At 40.1% G+C, this 21,561-nt stretch overlaps 1 protein-coding gene across 1 annotated transcript in view; it reads left to right on the top strand.

Annotated features, from left to right (window-relative positions):
* Positions 1-231: 231 nt before the first annotated feature.
* Positions 232-21,561, top strand: part of LOC126236673 (TBC1 domain family member 19) — a 169,122-nt gene continuing 147,792 nt past the window's right edge. Inside the window, exons 1-2 of the mRNA XM_049946160.1 lie at positions 232-333; positions 15,915-16,103. Coding sequence (XP_049802117.1) covers positions 232-333; positions 15,915-16,103 — 291 coding nt within the window. The remainder of the gene's footprint in view (positions 334-15,914; positions 16,104-21,561) is intronic.

The following is a 21,561-nucleotide window of genomic DNA, read 5'->3' as shown; positions in this document are numbered from 1 at the left end:
TAATCGAAATTCAGTCAAGCATTAAGCTACTTGTACAGTCCTCAAGCTTTCGCAATTTTTTTCTACAAACGCTCAAGCGTGCTGAGTTTAAGCACGCTGCGCATGCGTTCATGGCCACTAAGCGCGGTGCGTTGTCTCTGTTGCCTTGACGACGTTGATAATCACGCTCCCAGCTGTCAGACGACTGCAGGAACTCCTGACGAACTATCATCTCATTATACATTAACGAAAATGGATGACATGAAAGACAAAAGCATACATTTTACAGCTGAAAGGCTTACTGAAGAAATCAAGAAAATGAGTAGTTACAAAAATTTCTATTCGGAGATACAGGTAGGGCTTTGGACGAAGTTGCTTTGTAGCACGTTGGACCATGCTGACAAGTGCACAGCAAATCTAATTTCGCTTTTCCTACAGGCCCGAATGTGTGTGTGCGCGCCCACGATTGAGTGTGTGTGCATTTATTTTTTCGGTTGTTAAGCTTCTTAGGTTTGCTTCACCATCTGAATTTTGAGCTGTAGTTAGTGGTAATAACTACTTTTGTGTTAGAAATAGCCTTTATTTGTAAATTCACAGTGAGTCCTAAAACAATATTTGGTATCATTTGCCTCCCCCGCCTCCTCATTTTTCCACACAAGCGACAAATTATTCGGGTAGCGCTCCCTTCCCCGCCACCCTTCCCCGTCAACCTTTCCGTTCACCCTCATATATTTGTTGCCGTTCTTTGGGTTCTTGGTAAGATTTTTGAAAATGCGTACCGGTATAAAAATAAACATTCACCGCTGATGCTAGCTAATCTGTTTCACACACAGTTCAGAGTGCTGCTTAATAATAAATAAGTCTTCCACAAATGTATATTTAAACAAAAACTTGCAGTGTCTAAGTGTTTCAGTCCATTTCTTTATGAAACGGTACAAATGCCTGACAACATACAAATAAATTCCACCTACTAATCATTCTGATTCTACCCACACAGTACTCTTTTCACTTCAATGTGGAGCCATGTTGCTATGTATTTCATTGTAAGATATTAAATACCGCATCAGTTTGTATAAAAATTCACTTTATAAATGAAGTAAAGGGCAAGTATTTTGGTACACCCACGTCCTAAAATTCAATTGTTGCCTCAAGGCATCAATTAATCTTTCGTCATTTATTATAAATTTTAACAAAAGAAATAACGAAACGAAACAATTCATAACAAATAATGAACAAAAAACAATTGCTATTAACCACAAAAACCACAACGAAACGAATTACAGAGATTTGTGTATGGCCGTGTATCGAGAGGAAATGAGCTTGGACGGGTCACGTGATCAACAACGGACGGATGACATCAGCCGGCTAAACTCACGGCCGACGTGACAGAACTTCCTTCCCGATAAACCTTGTGAATTGACCTTTAGGCCTGTCAGTTTCTTATAGTCCTTGTTTCGTGTTGTGTCGGCTAGCATGACCGAAGAAAACAAACTGATTTGAGTTTCACCGATTTTCGTCTAATGTTTACGTTCAGGCGATGAGATTGGCTACATTGTTACCGCGCATGTAGTGGTTTACTGACATCAAAACATCGGCCGATGTCAGTCGTCGGCAGAAATGACCGATATTGGTGACGCTGTGACCGTAGCCAATGGATGGCCTCCCCATTTCTGTCTTACTTTACTGAACTTCTTATGATTTACCGGTTTTTCCCTGTGAACAATGTAGTTATTGTTGACAGCAGATATGGTTAGCCTATGCATATTGTCTTTTAAGTCCAATCAACATAGGGAAAGGGAAAAAAATGTAAGTAGTCACAAATTTTTATTCAGTGGTCGAGGAAGTGTGATGAATAAGAAAATTTCCTGATCGACGGGGTGTGAACGCGGCGAAGGGGATAGGGGCATTTGAAGGTCACTTTTTTATGTTTCTCGACTATCTCGAAAAATAGGGCTTCTGTTGAAAATCTTTCCCAGTACGAAAGTAAACTATATTACTATTTTAGTACTTATCAATCTTCAGCAACTGTAGTCGTATATAATGAAATAATAAGCAACCAGTTGCATAAAAGAATTTTAATTTCTTTACCGGTTTCTGACATTTAGTGCCCTTCTTCAGAAGGTTATGCCTGTCGCATGATTTGCGAGTGTCTGTAGTAAAGTGTGTGTCTGAATAAAACTAATAGTGTGAGCATTTGAAGCTCACGTTCGTATGTTTTTCTCGACTATCTCGAAAACCAGGGCTTCTATCGAAAGTAAGTGATGTCTGCACTTGTTTCGCTTCTTCGTGCTACTTTTATGTAGAGACTGTGAACTGCTATATGTGTAAACTAAATCGACACTCAGAGGATTAGCTGATGAAAGCAACCGTAAAGGCATTTCCAGTCGCCCCCTTCAGCCACCGCACTGAGTGTCAGTCTGCGTGAATATTAGATAATTATGGCATTTTGCTATATGCACATTGTTATTGACACTCGCAAATTATGCGATAGCTCTAACTTTCTGAAGAAGGGTACCAAATGTCCAAAACTGGTAAAGAAATTAAATTTCCTCTATGCAACTGGTTGTTTATTATTTCATTATATTATTATTTTATTTTATTTCGTTGTGGCATTTCATCCGTAAGCTTTATCAAATTTACAATGAAAAAGGTCCTCTTTTAATGACATAAAATTAAAGTGTATTAAGAGAAATATTAAATGTTTGTACCACATATATTTGCAGTAGAACTGTGTTAAGGGATCAATTGCATTCTTGGGTTGTGAAACAGTGGTAGGGCAGGTGTGGAGGTAAGAAGCATGAGGAAAGGTACATCACCAAATTGTGTTCATACACTACCTTCCTTCATAAGCCTGTCAAACAGGGAGCGAGCAGGCTATTCTCCATTCTTTTTACTACAGCACATCACAAAAACAACTATGAGGTGTTTCACAAAGTTATATAGACGTTTCCACAGCTCACCTTATGAATTACTAACAACACAGTGTGCAGACATGCCAGGGGATATTTATTTTCTATAAAGTGTGTTAACACTACATGGAGTAGATGTATCAGGTATGAATTACAAATAGTACTAAAGCAAGCCCCCCCCATGAACCATGGACCTTGCCGTTGGTGGGGAGGCTTGCGTGCCTCAGCGATACAGATAGCCGTACCGTAGGTACAACCACAACGGAGGGGTATCTGTTGAGAGGCCAGACAAACGTGTGGTTCCTGAAGAGGGGCAGCAGCCTTTTCAGTAGTTGCAAGGGCAACAGTCTGGATGATTGACTGATCTGGCCTTGTAACAATAACCAAAACGGCCTTGCTGTGCTGGTACTGCGAACGGCTGAAAGCAAGGGGAAACTACGGCCGTAATTTTTCCCGAGGGCATGCAGCTTTACTGTATGATTAAATGATGATGGCGTCCTCTTGGGTAAAATATTCCGGAGGTAAAATAGTCCCCCATTCGGATCTCCGGGCGGGGACTACTCAAGAGGATGTCGTTATCAGGAGAAAGAAAACTGGCGTTCTACGGATCGGAGCGTGGAATGTCAGGTCCCTTAATCGGGCAGGTAGGTTAGAAAATTTGAAAAGGGAAATGGATAGGTTAAAGTTAGATATAGTGGGAATTAGTGAAGTTCGGTGGCGGGAGGAACAAGACTTCTGGTCAGGTGACTACAGGGTTATAAACACAAATAGGGGTAATGCAGGAGTAGGTTTAATAATGAATAGGAAAATAGCAACGCGGGTAAGCTACTACAAACAGCTTAGTGAACGCATTATTGTGGCCAAGATAGATACGAAGCCCACACCTACTACAGTAGTACAAGTTTATATGCCAACTAGCTCTGCAGATGACGAAGAAATTGAAGAAATGTATGATGAAATAAAAGAAATTATTCAGATAGTGAAGGGAGACGAAAATTTAATAGTCATGGGTGACTGGAATTCGAGTGTAGGAAAAGGGAGAGAAGGAAACGTAGTAGGTGAATATGGATTGGGGCTAAGAAATGAAAGAGGAAGCCGCCTGGTAGAATTTTGCACAGAGCACAACTTAATCATAGCTAACACTTGGTTTAAGAATCATGATAGAAGGTTGTATACATGGAAGAACCCTGGAGATACTAAAAGGTATCAGATAGATTATATAATGGTAAGACAGAGATTTAGGAACCAGGTTTTAAATTGTAAGACATTTCCAGGGGCAGATGTGGACTCTGACCACAATCTATTGGTTATGACCTGTAGATTAAAACTGAAGAAACTGCAAAAAGGTGGGAATTTAAGGAGATGGGACCTGGATAAACTGAAAGAACCAGAGGTTGTAGAGAGTTTCAGGGAGAGCATAAGGGAACAATTGACAGGAATGGGGGAAAGAAATACAGTAGAAGAAGAATGGGTAGCTTTGAGGGATGAAGTAGTGAAGGCAGCAGAGGATAAAGTAGGTAAAAAGACGAGGGCTAGTAGAAATCCTTGGGTAACAGAAGAAATATTGAGTTTAATTGATGAAAGGAGAAAATATAAAAATGCAGTAAATGAAGCAGGCAAAAAGGAATACAAACGTCTCAAAAATGAGATTGACAGGAAGTGCAAAATGGCTAAGCAGGGATGGCTACAGGACAAATGTAAGGATGTAGAGGCTTATCTCACTAGGGGTAAGATAGATACTGCCTACAGGAAAATTAAAGAGACCTTTGGAGATAAGAGAACCACTTCTATGAACATCAAGAGCTCAGATGGAAACCCAGTTCTAAGCAAAGAAGGGAAAGCAGAAAGGTGGAAGGAGTATATAGAGGGTCTATACAAGGGCGATGTACTTGAGGACAATATTATGGAAATGGAAGAGGATGTAGATGAAGATCAAATGGGAGATACTATACTGCGTGAAGAGTTTGACAGAGCACTGAAAGACCTGAGTCGAAACAAGGCCCCCGGAGTAGACAACATTCCATTGGAACTACTGACGGCCTTGGGAGAGCCAGTCCTGACAAAACTCTACCATCTGGTGAGCAAGATGTATGAAACAGGCGAAATACCCTCAGACTTCAAGAAGAATATAATAATTCCAATCCCAAAGAAAGCAGGTGTTGACAGATGTGAGAATTACCGAACAATCAGTTTAATAAGCCACAGCTGCAAAATACTAACACGAATTCTTTACAGACGAATGGAAAAACTGGTAGAAGCCGACCTCGGGGAAGATCAGTTTGGATTCCGTAGAAATACTGGAACACGTGAGGCAATACTGACCTTACGACTTATATTAGAAGAAAGATTAAGGAAAGGCAAACCTACGTTTCTAGCATTTGTAGACTTAGAGAAAGCTTTTGACAATGTTGACTGGAATACTCTCTTTCAAATTCTAAAGATGGCAGGGGTAAAATACAGGGAGCGAAAGGCTATTTACAATTTGTACAGAAACCAGATGGCAGTTATAAGAGTCGAGGGACACGAAAGGGAAGCAGTGGTTGGGAAGGGAGTAAGACAGGGTTGTAGCCTCTCCCCGATGTTATTCAATCTGTATATTGAGCAAGCAGTGAAGGAAACAAAAGAAAAATTCGGAGTGGGTATTAAAATCCATGGAGAAGAAATAAAAACTTTGAGGTTCGCCGATGACATTGTAATTCTGTCAGAGACAGCAAAGGACTTGGAAGAGCAGTTGAACGGAATGGATGGTGTTTTGAAGGGAGGATATAAGATGAACATCAACAAAAGCAAAACGAGGATAATGGAATGTAGTCGAAGTAAGTCGGGTGATGTTGAGGGTATTAGATTAGGAAATGAGACACTTAAAGTAGTAAAGGAGTTTTGCTATTTGGGGAGCAAAATAACCGATGATGGTCGAAGTAGAGAGGATATAAAATGTAGACTGGCAATGGCAAGGAAAGCGTTTCTGAAGAAGAGAAATTTATTAACATCGAGTATAGATTTAAGTGTCAGGAAGTCTTTTCTGAAAGTATTTGTATGGAGTGTAGCCATGTATGGAAGTGAAACATGGACGATAAATAGTTTGGACAAGAAGAGAATAGAAGCTTTCGAAATGTGGTGCTACAGAAGAATGCTGAAGATTAGATGGGTAGATCACATAACTAATGAGGAGGTACTGAATCGGATTGGGGAGAAGAGGAGTTTGTGGCACAACTTGACCAGAAGAAGGGATCGGTTGGTAGGACATGTTCTGAGGCATCAAGGGATCACCAATTTAGTATTGGAGGGCAGCGTGGAGGGTAAAAATCGTAGGGGGAGACCAAGAGATGCATACACTAAGCAGATTCAGAAGGATGTAGGTTGCAGTAGGTACTGGGAGATGAAGAAGCTTGCACAGGATAGAGTAGCATGGAGAGCTGCATCAAACCAGTCTCAGGACTGAAGACCACAACAACAACAACTAAAGCAAGAAATGCATATGGACAAAATCTAGTAAATCTCTGCGCCCTGTTCTATACTGCTGGGGGAAATTGATTATTAGTCATCTTGTATGGCAGCTGCAGAGTTTTTGCTTTAGATTTTTATCCTGTTGATTACATATTGTACCACTAGTGTACCATAAATACAGAACAAGGCAAGTGCAGTAATACAGTATTATGTGAACATTTTTTGTATCTCATATGCAGTAGGCCTAGACTACTTACTTATTTGCTAAGAATTATTGGTTGCTCATAACATTAAAAATGTGTCCTTGACTGACATTAGGTTAAGTGAATGGTTAAAATAGTAAAATAAATGAAAGCTGGCTTACACATTTTAATCGTAATGACATACATAAATAAATACAAATTTTCCAAATTAAAATGTAATTTTTCTTCTCAGAGTACACATTTATATACTAACAACAAAAACAGATCTACAGTTCATCATTATATTTTAAGTTCAAATACAAGGTTTTGTCTGTGTGACATAAGCATCATATTTTTTCTTTTAAGAGTGCGTTTTTAACTAAGTGGGCTCCTCTGCTGTTGTACTAAAGCATGCCTTATAACTCTAAGAATATTTCATGAAGAATATCTTTAATTTCCCATTGAAAATCTGTACATTATTAATTTCCATTCTTGTATTGATGGAAAGCTTATGGTATCCTTTTGTACCTGTCTCCCTGTGTACTTTAGTGAAAGTTGCAGAGCCTTGGTGGAAATTTTTCACTTGTCTTGTGTTGAGGTTGTAAATGTCACAATTTTTCTGAAATAATTCCCTGTTCTTCCAAGAAAAGCAACTTCGCACACCATGTATGCTGCTCACTTTACAGTTTACAGACAGGCTAAAGCTCCTCAGCATTTGCTTTCCAGATTTCTAATCTGAATAGAAAAAATAACTTCACTGAGGTCACGTTCATATAGAGAAGTTATTTTTGTTTATTAGGTGAGTATTTATTTGCAGTTGTTAAATTAGCTGTTACATAAAAAGGCTCAACAGCTGGCTTGTCAACTGTCTACACACTGGAGAGCCTGTCTCAAATGTAACATGCTATCAATACGTATTCAACAATATTGATTTCATTGGCTCCACTATCAGTGGCTGGAATAGTTTTTGAATCTTTAGAATAGCAAAATGAATCACCCAGCCTTAGCTCTCCCTACATCTCAAGACACCCAGAAGCTTAAATTTGGTTCCTCTGTACCAGAAGATGTTCACCTATGTGTTATGGAACACAGGTCAAGCAGTTCATTACAGCAGATTACCATTCTACATTTATACATGATCAGTACCATTCCATCAGACATGGTGACACCTATCTTGCAAGATATGCTGTGGTTGTGTGGTAAGTGGCTCCACAAAGTGTAGCCCACTCTACAAGTGCAAGCACTTCCTGAATGGAAGACATTTATGCAGTCCACCAGTAACAAAATTGATGATGAAAGAAGTGTAGTAACTTTCTGGTCATTCATCAATTCACCACAAAGTGACTATGACACGGTGTGCTGTCACAGCAAGATGTCACACTTACCAACCCGATCCCTTTCCCACCAACATTATGTAGATCACTGGCATCACACAAATTAAGCACTTCACAACCATTGTTTATAGTAATGTACTTGCCAAGTGATAGATTGGCAGGCTTGAAGTAATATTGTTTATTGAACATGAACTCAGTTTAGTACAACTTGAGGATGGTGTCCATGCAGGCAGTAAAACTGAAAAAGTCCTGTGATGACTGAAGAATACAACAGAAATGATCTGTGGTGATTACGCGGCTGCTACCCAACAGGAACAAAGTCTCGATCATCCGTAGAGGTGATGAGTGGTGGAAATTGGGTCTTCTGTAGTGATTGTTACACGGTGTGGCCGAGAGCCCAGTGATGGTGCGAGCGAGCATTGTCACTGGTGTTGCAGCAGCTGCTCATACAGGAGAACACAGGCATGCAGTTACATGGACACACAGTTGCACAGACACGAGTATTCCTCTGTGACTGCAGTGCTATTTACTCAATTTCTGTGCCAAGTAATATTGTGGCCTGCACCCCCAGAACCTTGGCAACTTCAGGAGACTTGACAGCAAACAGTGCAGCAATCTGCTGACAAACAGCTGCTTTGGATTGATGTAGGGGGCATGGCTGGCCTGCAAAACATATCCAATAAATGTGGTAGCCAAATGTGGAGATGCCCAGACCTGCACATCCTACACCCCTTACCCCTTGATGGAGATGGTGCAGCCATCACAGATAAGCATAGGAGGCATGGAATGAGGTACCGAATGGAATAAAAAAAGAAAGCAATCATGCAATGAAAAATGATTCTGACAGTAGAAGCACAAGGAACCTTCATAAGAAATGGCAGCAGTTGGCCATAGGCAGCAACAGAAAAGACACAGGCAGAGGCTGAGCTGACAGTGAAGCATCGATGGGAATGCAGTCCAGACACAGAAGAACTCACAACATCAGGGTTGGATGCAGAAGAGGTAGTCGTGGTAGCCACGGCAAAATTGGCAGCCAGGACAGCGACAACCAAGTCTGCTGGGACAGGGTGAGAGGTCACTGCAAGATGAGCCTCACGGTGGGCAATGGTGACATTGGTGTGATTGGCGAGAGGCCTGGCGTCGATCTTGGGAGTAGCTGGCAGCGTGGAGAGAGCCAGCCGTGAGACGGAAGTTTGTAATAGCAGCACCAGACAGTACTGGTGAGTAGAGAGCTGGCTGTGAGATGGACATCCATGGGAGTGCTGGCAGCAAAGAGGTCTAGTAAGAGAGAAGACACAGCAAAGAAACCGCTATCTGAAGCCACAGAGAAGCATCAGAAAAACACTGAACAGTGACACTTTGGAAAGAAAAGCACATACACTCCTGGAAATGGAAAAAAGAACACATTGACACCGGTGTGTCAGACCCACCATACTTGCTCCGGACACTGCGAGAGGGCTGTAGAAGCAATGATCACACGCACGGCACAGCGGACACACCAGGAACCGCGGTGTTGGCCGTCGAATGGCGCTAGCTGCGCAGCATTTGTGCACCGCCGCCGTCAGTGTCAGCCAGTTTGCCGTGGCATACGGAGCTCCATCGCAGTCTTTAACACTGGTAGCATGCCGCGACAGTGTGGACGTGAACCGTATGTGCAGTTGACGGACTTTGAGCGAGGGCGTATAGTGGGCATGCGGGAGGCCGGGTGGACGTACCGCCGAATTGCTCAACACGTGGGGCGTGAGGTCTCCACAGTACATCGATGTTGTCGCCAGTGGTCGGCGGAAGGTGCACGTGCCCGTCGACCTGGGACCGGACCGCAGCGACGCACGGATGCACGCCAAGACCGTAGGATCCTACGCAGTGCCGTAGGGGACCGCACCGCCACTTCCCAGCAAATTAGGGACACTGTTGCTCCTGGGGTATCGGCGAGGACCATTCGCAACCGTCTCCATGAAGCTGGGCTACGGTCCCGCACACCGTTAGGCCGTCTTCCGCTCACGCCCCAACATCGTGCAGCCCGCCTCCAGTGGTGTCGCGACACCCGTGAATGGAGGGACGAATGGAGACGTGTCGTCTTCAGCGATGAGAGTCGCTTCTGCCTTGGTGCCAATGATGGTCGTATGCGTGCTTGGCGCCGTGCAGGTGAGCGCCACAATCAGGACTGCATACGACCGAGGCACACAGGGCCAACACCCGGCATCATGGTGTGGGGAGCGATCTCCTACACTGGCCGTACACCACTGGTGATCGTCGAGGGGACACTGAATAGTGCACGGTACATCCAAACCGTCATCGAACCCATCGTTCTACCATTCCTAGACCGGCAAGGGAACTCGCTGTTCCAACAGGACAATGCACGTCCGCATGTATCCCGTGCTACCCAACGTGCTCTAGAAGGTGTAAGTCAACTACCCTGGCCAGCAAGATCTCCGGATCTGTCCCCCATTGAGCATGTTTGGGACTGGATGAAGCGTCGTCTCACGCGGTCTGCACGTCCGGCACGAACGCTGGTCCAACTGAGGCGCCAGGTGGAAATGGCATGGCAAGCCGTTCCACAGGACTACATCCAGCATCTCTACGATCGTCTCCATGGGAGAATAGCAGCCTGCATTGCTGCGAAAGGTGGATATACACTGTACTAGTGCCGACATTGTGCATGCTCTGTTGCCTGTGTCTATGTGCCTGTGGTTCTGTCAGTGTGATCATGTGATGTATCTGACCCCAGGAATGTGTCAATAAAGTTTCCCCTTCCTGGGACAATGAATTCACGGTGTTCTTATTTCAATTTCCAGGAGTGTAGGAAGAACACAGGAATGGACTGCCTGAGTGGCATGGCAGAGAGAACAGAGGCCAGAGTGGAAAGTTTCTGAGATGGGAATGAGAAATGTAAAGTGATTGAAAAACACACAAACAGTCGAGAGAGAGCAAAAGTGGTCTCAATGGAAACAGGGAAAAAGGCACGAAGAGTGGCCTTGTTGACATTGTCATCAGTGTCCTGTCCAGGCACTGCCATCCACGGGAAGAGAGCTGACCCGGACTGCATCGACCAGGCGAAATGTGACATGGCATGAGAGCATTGAGCTTGTTGTGGCAGAGGGGAGGCAGCTGGGTGACAGATGAGACCAGGAGCTCTTACAGCCACCTGCAAAATGTGAGCAGGTACTGAAGCAGATGCAGCTAGAGCAGGCAGCACCAGAGGTGGGGGTTACAGATGAAGTGGTAGTGCTGAAATAGGAGATGGTGGATGAGCCAGTGGCACCGGGCACCATAGCACCAGAATCAGACAGACCCATGATGCAGAAGCTGGCAGAGCCCAAGGAACAGGATACAGGGAGAGCAGTTGAGGGGAAGGCAGAGAAGATTCCCTGTAGATGTGTTTGGCCACATAGGGATGCAATGGTGTGTCGAGTTGCATGTGGGTGTACTTAACTGCATGGAGGCAATGACACCAATGGGGCCTGTGATGTGCAGAGCAGAGACACAGAACCAGGAGTGGGTGGCAGGCTGACAATATGCAGACTCCTGATGTGTGGGCCAGTGGAATGCGTGAAAGCAGCAGGCAGAGCCAGCATAGCTCAGACTGGTGAGGCATGTGGCAGCAATGAGTGGGCCAGCAATGTGCAGATCAGCTGTATACAGGACTGTAGCAGCTGAGGTGGGCTAGAGATCCGTGGACATGTGAAGTGCAGACCAATGATGCACAGGCTGGCAGCAGGCTGACCGTTGGTGGCTGGGTGGTGCTGTACTGGGTGGTGCATGAGTAGGTGCAAATGGCTCTTAGCACTATGGGACTTAACTGCTTAGGTCATCAGTCCCCTAGAACGTAGAACTACTTAAACCTAACTAACCTAAGGACATCACACACATCCATGCCCGAGGCAGGATTCGAACCTGTGACCGTAGCAGTCGCCCGGTTCCGGACTGCGCGCCTAGAACCGCTAGACCACCGCAGCCGGCGGTTGGTGCAGGGCTAGCCAGCAGCAAGATCGCAAATGGCGCAAGAGGCACCACAGTGGAAGGTGGAACAGAGTGAAGTCTGGGTGGCAGGAGCAGCAGAAGAAGAGACATCTCCACAGATGGTTGACCAAATGCCTCAGCAGCACAGAATTCTGTGGTCTGCCTGCGCAAAGTCTGCTGTATCTCGTGATGCGAGATGCATAGTTGGTCTCAGAATTGCAGTAAAACACAGGCTATGATGTGTATGGAGAAGAGCACACATGACGAAACCAGTATCCACGATACTAACTGAAACATATTGAGTAGAAAAGACGAGGACAGAGAAGAAACATATTGAACCAAAATCCTCATCACCAATTGAAGTGCCCTCTCAAATGGTGGACTAGGGCAGTAATAGATTGGCGTTCTAGAAGTAACACTGTTTATTGAACTTGATCTCAATTTAGTGAAGTTTTAGGATAAAGTCCACATATGCAATAAAACTGAAAACGTCCTGTGACAATTCAACAGTAAAACTGAAATGATCTTCTGTGGCGATTAAATAGCCAGTGCCCAACAAGGACGACATATCAATCATTAGTAGAAGAAATGAATGGTGGAAGCTGGGTCTTCCAGAGCAGTGGTTGCACAGCTGTGCCTGAGAACCCGGTGTTGGTATGAAACAGCAATGTCAGTGGTGGCTGAATATGCAGAGGCCCAGCCATGCATATACTACAGTTTTGAGGATGAAAGCATGGTGTCCAAGTAGGCTGTATTTTTTTTTATTATCTGTGGGTGATTTTCAATCTAATTTCTTAAACTTCCAGACATGTGCTTGGAAATTACTCACAGTTGAAATCGGCCAACTGCATATATAATAAAAAGTATACAGTCTACTTGTACCATGTATTCACTCTCAAACATACTGAGGCTGTGAGGCCCACAAAAATAAAATTTTAAACAGTATACTACAGTACTGTACATAACAGCTCATGTCACATCTGCAAGTAAGTACTCATCTAATAAACTGAAAATAGATCTACTGTATGAATGTGAGCTCAGTGAAGTTATTTTGGTTACTTACGTAAGAGAACTGGACAGGAAATGCTGGGGAGATATATTGTCTGAAAAACCAAACAGTGAGCACTGCTCTTGGTAGAGAAAAATGCTTCTGCTGGAAGAATGCTACAACTGCTTTACAGGATTATTATCAGTCATTTTCCCCGTAGCAGTGTAAACGGCATTCAGGGTTTTGTGTAGAATATGTCCAAGTATTTTTCTTATGTTTGTAGTATTAGCAACTCATGTATGTACTCAATGCAACATTAACACACTTTCTGGAAAATTAACACCACCACCCCCCACCCTCGCCAGGAGTGTCTGCGCGTTGTCTCACCATTTTACAACAACTGATTCACAGATTGTCATCAGTTGATATTTTACGCAATGTAAGGGATTTGATTGAGTGAATCATAGTATTCTCTAACCAAACAAATGGAGAAATTTTTATTTAATAACCCAACATATATAAGTGGGGAGATTCTTGTGACTGTGGAGAAATTACTTACAGGATTTCACGCTCTTCAGTCTTACATCTACTATTGTTTCACATATGTGCAAATGGCTCTCCATGTAATATAAAACAAGCTTTCAGTTTCAAAAAGACACATCGTATTTGGTTCAGCACACTAATGATAAGTGTAAAATATGTGAGAAAATAATAACTAGGATGGAAACTTCAGAATTGTTAGGTATCCATATCAATGAGAATGTAAACTGGAAAAAGCATATTTTGGAAATCCTAAAACAACTTAGTTCATCCACGTTTATGCTTAGCATCATTGGATATCTTGGGGAGAAACAAATCAAAGTTGACATATTTTCACTCGGTAATGTCATATGAAATAATGTTCTGATGTAACTCACCTTTAAAAAAGAAAATGTTCATTGCTCAAATCTGTGTTGTTGGAATAATATATGATGTTCGTCCATGATCAGTATATCATGTTGTAAGGAGTTAGGCATTTTTACTACTAGCTTACAGTAGATTTATTCCCTCACTAAGTTTGTCATAAATAACCCACTACAGTTCAAAAAGAATAATTATTTACATAATTACAATATCATTGTTTCTAGTGCAAAGAGTTGTGACCAACACTGGCACCAAAATTTTTGATCGTTTACCCAGCGATATAAAGTGTCTGACAGACAGGAAACAGAAATTTGAAAACAAACTGAAAGAGTTTCTCCTTGACAACTCATTCCGTTCCATAAAAGAAGTTCTGTTTTTGAATTGTGTAAAAGTGTATGGGTAAAGATACTAAACCATTACCAAAAAAGAACTACCTCTTGTGATCTTCCTTTTCTTTATTTGTAAACATCATGAACATTATATTTTTTTTATATTTATGATTCAGTCGTTCTGTAGGAACCACTGCATTGGGTTATTAGTTGAATAAACATGCTTATTTCCAGTGTTTCCAGATTTTTTCTACATTTAATAATGTTATGTCATCAATTTGTAGTAATGTTTTGATCCTCCTCATAGACTTCAGTATTATTTATGAAGAGGTTCATCAAAAGCAGACCCTGTACAGATCCTTGAGGTTCACTGCACTTAATAGCTTTGATTTCAGATCTGCATCAAGAATCTTTAGTCATGTACTGCTTTCTACTACCAACATATAATTTTATCCATTTTGCTGCATGTACACATTGCCACAGCTTTCATATTCTTAAGTTAGTGCTGTGCAGTTGACTGTTTCAAAATATTTAGACAAATTCAGAAATATTACAGATGCTGAGTGTCTCTTTTCTGATGCATCTATAACAGGTTCTGTTAGGCTTGAAGTACCTATCCTTTTGTGAAGCCATATTGTTGCCAGAATTGGATATTAACTGTTGATATACTTTCCGGGATGTGAGGTCGTGGTCCAAGAACTTTTCTGCTCCTTACGTTTTGTCCAGAACTGCGCTGGACTTCCTCAGAGGCGCTGCTCCGCTGAGTCGGCAAGACTCAGCGGAGTAGCGCCTCTGAGGAAGTCCAGCGCAGTTCTGGACGAAACGTAAGGAGCAGAAAAGTTCTTGGACCACGACCTCACATCCCGGAAAGTATATCAACAGCCATGTCACCCGGTCGTGAAAGCCTTCATCCTACATTGGATATTAAGTTTCTCCAGGAATGTAATCAATTTAGCGAGCGTAAGCACATCTGGTATTTTTGATAAACTAGGTATTAAAGATAGTCTTTGTCGCCTTTTTTGCATATTGGTACTACTTTTCGTATTTTTAATTTTTCTGGAATACTCCTCTGGCTGAGCAGATTGCTGCATTTGGTTTCAGAGTCTTAATTAGTGATTTAGTATTATTACATGCAATAGACTTCATTGGCATCCAAAAGTGGTTCAATTATTTGTTCACTCATTTGCTTTATTAGATAACCTCATATTTCATCATCTGTTGCAGACTTCGTGACTTTTAGTTTCTTAATTATTTTTATGAGTTCTAGTCTAGTCACTTGTTCCAGTAACATTGATTTGGATGGACGCCCAGGTGTTCTGGCCTGCTCCAGTCCCTGATTATTTATTTCCACACATTAAATTTTGTACAACATTTGTGAAATTGTTGTTGTTCAGTCTATAACTAGAGTGTTCATAGTTTTCAGAGAATAAAATTATTTCTCTTATGTTCACTCTTTTTACTGTATTTTGACAAGTCACTGTTAAAATTTTGGGAATAGGTTCTACAGTAGTAGAGATAACACTGACATTTTTGAAATAGTTGTTACAGAAATCAGAAATTAAGCCAGGTGACTGCAATGGCAAGTGGAATACTCTCTCTCTCTCTCTCTCTCTCTCTCTCTCTCTCTCTCTGTGTGTGTGTGTGTGTGTGTGTGTGAGTGTGTGTGTGTGTGTGAGTGTGTGTGTGTGTGTGTGTGTGTGTGTGTGTGTGTTCCAATGGAAAAGTATGTTAAGCAGTGGTCTTCTGTAATTTTCAGTTTATTACTTCACCCACACTTTTTGTTATATTGTTAAAAAGTCAACTGATATAAAATTTTATAAATGTTTCCCAATTTCACGCTTAAGAATTTCTTTATCTGTTGCATTATCAATATTTCTGTGCAGAAAATGGTGTCATCCACTTGTGTGAAGCAGTCAAATTTCAAAGAAACACTACTTGAAGCAATTAGACAAGCAGGAATGGAAACAGAATTACGAAACACTGTCTTTCACTGGATTAGATCTCATAACAATTATGACTGTGTGAATGGCTATCCATTGAAGGAACCACTTGCATACTTACGGAAAGCACAGGTAATAATGTGTTTCTTAAAATACAGTAACATCATATGAGGTTCACAGTATTGTTATTTGTTTTCCTCAAGCACTTACCTTCATTTTGTGTGTGTGTGTGTGTGTGTGTGTGTGTGTTTACCTTGTATATATGCTGTGTTCTCTGAAGTTAACAATGAGCAAAAGTGATTCTGTCTACAAAAAGGTTTAGCAGGTGGTGATGGGTATAGGGAGGGGACAGGTAGAAAACTATGAGAACAGATAGATGAACAATTAACCATGAGATCTGTAGGAAATGTAAGAGTGAATAAGGGGTAGTGATAGATGAAGCAAAATGTTGCTTCATATAAAAGATAATCTTGTGAGAGAAAAGAGCAGAAAAACCTCTCTCTCAGAGGAGATCAAAATAATAAAATTAATAAAATCATTAACTTGAAGTAAAAAGCAGAAAAGTGGTAGATTTGTTTGATGTAGGAAGAGGCATTACAAAAGGGATTAGGGAAATACAAAAAGTTAAGTGATAGTGAACTGAAGAGAACCAAAAGTGAAGAGCTGGATAAAGTGTAGTGATTCCAAAGGACAAGCAAAGATAATGTCATTTGCAAATTGTGGGTTTGGGAGTTCAATAAATTTTATGAATAATGCTGTGAAAAAGTGTCATATTTGCAAAAATTGTATCATTCACCATGACAATATATGTGTTACATGTTGTTTTATAAAAATGCAAGGAGGAAACAGAAAGACTTTTTATAACTGTGGGAGCATAGCTAGCAGCTCTGAGGCCTACTATGAATACATGTGAGAAACATGAGAAAACTTTTGTTTATGTAAAGTAAGGGTGATGAAGGGAATTACGTGCATTGAATTCAAGGCAGTGTACCACAATAGCTGTGTGAGTTGTGACCCCAAGCAGAAAATCTGGGTATGTACAAAATGTAATGATGAGTTAGACCAAAAATTAATGAACAAAGATTGCATCAGTGAGATTATGAAGTGATTAAGCAACAAAAAGATTATGAAGTAAAACTGTATGCTATGTGTAACAAACTAAGTGAAAAAAGAAATAAATTGGACAGTATATCGCAGCATGAAAGTGACACCTGGAATAGTGAAAAGTGCTTCTCCAAGGAAATAGTTAAATATACTCGTAAGAAACCTTGTAAGAAACCATGGCTTACTAAGGGTATAAAAATATCTTGTAACCGGAAAAGGGAAATGTATCTGACAGTAAGAAAGAGTAGTGACCCAGAAACTATCAAACATTATAAAAACTACTGTGTTATATTAAGAAAAGTTATTAAAGAATCCAGAAGTATGTGTATCATGTCTGAAATCAGCAACTCTGATAATAAAATTATAACAATTTGGAATATTATTAAAAGAGAAACAGGTCAACCAAGAGCACAGGAAGACAGTATTACCATCAAATTGAATGAAAACTTTACGAACAAAAAGTCAGAAGTTGAAAATATTTTTAATAATCATTTTCTAAATGTTGTGGATATAGTAGGATCCAGGTGTTCATTAGAAGATGCTAGGCTGTTAATGGAAGAGGCCATACCTATGCAATTTGATACAGTTGAAATCTCACCCACTTCTCCCTCTGAAATTAGGAAAATAATAAACTTGCTTAAAAGCAAAAACTCACATGTAATTGATGGCATTTCCAGCAAAATACTAAAAGCTTGTTCTCAACAGATAAGTAAGATTCTCAGCCACCTGTGTAATAGCTCTCTGGAACAGGGCATTTTCCCTGATAGACTGAAATATGCTATTGTTATACCTTTGCATAAAAAGGGGGATAGATCTGATGTCAACAATTACCGTCCAATCTCCCTTCTAACAGCTTTATCCAAAATTTTTGAGAAAGTTAATGTATTCAAGAGTAGCTTCACATATCTGTAAAAATGAAGTACTAACAAAATGTCAGTTTGGTTTCCAGAAAGGTTTCTCAACAGAAAATGCCATATATATGCTTTCACCAATCAAATTTTGAATGATCTGAATAACCGAACACCACCCATTGGGATTTTTTGTGATCTCTCAAAGGCTTTTGATTGTGTAAATCATGAAATTCTGCTAGACAAGCTCAAGTATTGTGGCATGAGTGGGACAGTGCACAAATGGTTTAATTCGTACCTAACTGGAAGAGTGCAGAAAATTGAAATAAGTAGTTCTTATAATATGCAAAGATCAGCACATTCCTCAAACTGGGGAACTATCAAGAATGGGGTTCCACAAGGGTCCGTCTTGGGTCCTTTGTTGTTCTTAATATATATTAATGACTTGCCATTCTATATTCATGAAGAGTCAAAGTTAGTTCTCTTTGCTGATGATACAAGTATAGTAATCACACTTGACAAACAAGAATTAACTGATGAAATTGTCAATACTGTCTTTCAGAAAATTACTATGTGGTTCCTTGTAAACGGACTCTCACTGAATTTTGATAAGACACAGTACATACAGTTCCGTACAGTGAATGGTATGACGCCATTAATAAATATAGACCTTAATCAGAAGCATATAGCTAAGGTAGAATATTCCAAATTTTTAGGTGTGTCCATTGATGAGAGATTAAATTGGAAGAAACACATTGATGATCTGCTGAAACGTTTGAGTTCAGCTACTTATGCAATAAGGGTCATTGCAAATTTTGGTGATAAACATCTTACTAAATTAGCTTACTATGCCTATTTTCACTCATTGTTTTCATATGGCATCATATTTTGGGGTAATTCATCACTCAGGAATAAAGTATTTATTGCACAAAAGCGTGTAATCAGAATAATAGCTGGAGTCCACCCAAGATCATCCTGCAGACATTTATTTAAGGATCTAGGGATATTCACAGTAGCTTCTCAGTATATATACTCTCTTATGAAATTTGTTATTAACAACCAAACCCAATTCAAAAGTAATAGCAGTGTGCATAACTACAGTACTAGAAGAAAGGATGATCTTCACTATTCAAGATTAAATCTAACTTTGGCACAGAAAGGGGTGAATTATACTGGCACTAAAGTCTTTGGTCACTTACCAAATAGTATCAAAAGTCTGACAGATAACCAACTAGTATTTAAGAAGAAATTAAAAGAATTTCTGAATGACAACTCCTTCTACTCCATAGAGGAATTTTTAGATATAAATTAAGAAAAAAAGAAAAAAAATAAAAAATATTAAAAAAACCACAAAAAATAAAAAAGTTGTTATATTAACTTAAGTATGTTGTTAAATTAACTTAATTATGTCATGTATTGGAAAATTTGACTCGTTCCACATCATTACGAAATATCGTATTCATGATCCATGGAACTAGTATTAATCTAATCTAATCTAATCTAAAAGTTTTATCATTAGTGTTTGTGAAAAGTGCAGGATAATAGCAAAAAGTGGTTTGGTCTGTGTTAAGTGTGTAGCAAAGTTTCACTTTTAAGATGGAAAGGTGGGTCTGTCATTGAAAGCAGATAGAAACTCTGTGATGGAGTGGAAATGTAATACCTGCAGAAATGTATCACATTGTGGGCCTGATGTTCCTTAAGGTGCTGAATGTACTCAATGATGAATTTCTGTGCTATCTAGTGAAGGAACATTACCAGCGAATGCCACAATACAAATTTCTCTCGTATCAACAAGTTGCTGAAAAATCAGATCACTTTAAGACAAGTCTAAAGAAAATTACTTAGATACTGTATGCCACAGTTAAGATTCCGATTGCTTAGGGAAACTTACGATTCTTGCTGATAGCCAGAAATGGAATTACCTTGTATATTAATGAAGCATCAACTGTGAGATCCATGAGTTTTACTAAGCCTGGGGCCTCCCTCTTGGAAATTAGTAAGAATATACACTCAGAAGCAATTGGTAAGTTGTCATCAAACAGTTTCATAACCCAGTCTGATGGCTCTAATAAAATATATAAAAATGAAATACTCATGGCCTGCTGGGAGTTAAAGAAGTGTCTGGGTCACCTGACTCACACAAACGTTCTATTTGTGAACATTTCACACCCTCATGACCTACCACACTGGTCCTGCATGAACAAGAAAATTAATGCCGCTAACAGGTGATTTTTGAATATATGTAAACATTTTAAAAACATCAGAATTGTAGACATCATTGTGATTGAGTGCAGATTCCCCATTGGGCTCCATTTGATTGGTCTTTGAAAGCAAATTGTGTCACAGAAAATACTTGAAGAAATGAAGAAGCACCACCCAATACAAACAAGATAACATTACACTACTAAAAATACTGTGATGAGAACATTTTTTTTTTTTTAAGACAGGCTCCACTGAGCAGTCCAGCACCTGTCAAAAACAACATCATAAGTAATTGTAAGCAGAAAAATCATTGACTTTAACCAGTGCATTAATACAAAAAATCAAAATTTTGTGTTTTCTTCCAGAATATGCAAAGCATAAGGAAAAAAAATTTAGAACTACAAATATTTTTAGAAAGCCTCAAACACGCTATAGATTTGTTTTGTATAGGTGAGCATTTGCTTACAGATGATGAAACTGCCTATTTTTCCTTTCCAGGCTTTCAGATGGTTAACCATTTTTGTAGAACTAACAAAAATCGAGGTAGCTATCTAATATAAGCTAGAGATAATGTAGAATGTAATACATTACTTAAAACCAAGTGTATGAATTGTGGAAAGGATTTTGAACATGACACAGTAGATATTAACTCTCTTAATCTTATAGTTATAAGCATCTACAATCTATCTGATGGTAACATAACAATATTCACCTCCAAAGTGGACACATTACTCTGCAATTCAAAATACCTCAATACTATGCTGTTCCACTGCTGCCCAGAAAGTAGTGAAAAGTTGCTATGTTATAACATGAAAAACATAAACAGCAAACCTACTAGAACAACAAATGCCAGTTCTTCTGCAACAGATGATTTTTTTTTGTTACTATTGAAATGTCTAATGATACAGCAAATCACAACTGCTTGGTTCTGTGTATGACCTTGCCAGGTGTAAATAAGCAGACAGAAGCTCTCCAACACACATACAAAAGATCAACCGGCAACAAAGATAATGTAGCAAATCTCACACATCTGTTCCATGAAACTGATTGGAAGGATATCTATTGTGCTAGCAATATTGACAATAAGGTTCATGAATTTATGAGTGTCTTGCATCACTATTATGAAGGGGCATTCCCAATCAAACATGCAGAAAAACAATACACATGAAAAATGTTTATTAATAAATGGCTAACACCAGGAATACAAACATCTCACAGAAATAAGAGACTGCTATATGCCTACAGTAAAACTACAGACTAAGTTAGTCAATAACTGTTTCAAACAGTATAAAAGAATTTTAAATGAGGTAATTCAGGAAGCAAAGAAAATGTATAAGTAGCAGTTCATCATTAATCCAAGTAATAAATCAAAATCCATGTGGAAATTGATCAATAAAACAGTTGGCACAAAAGGCAAGATACACTCAATAACATGC

This window comes from Schistocerca nitens, chromosome 1 (assembly GCF_023898315.1).
Source record: "Schistocerca nitens isolate TAMUIC-IGC-003100 chromosome 1, iqSchNite1.1, whole genome shotgun sequence".
Taxonomy (NCBI): Eukaryota; Metazoa; Arthropoda; class Insecta; order Orthoptera; family Acrididae; genus Schistocerca; species Schistocerca nitens.
The sequence above is the reverse complement of the archived record's forward strand: the minus strand, read 5'-3'. Positions and strand labels throughout refer to the sequence as shown.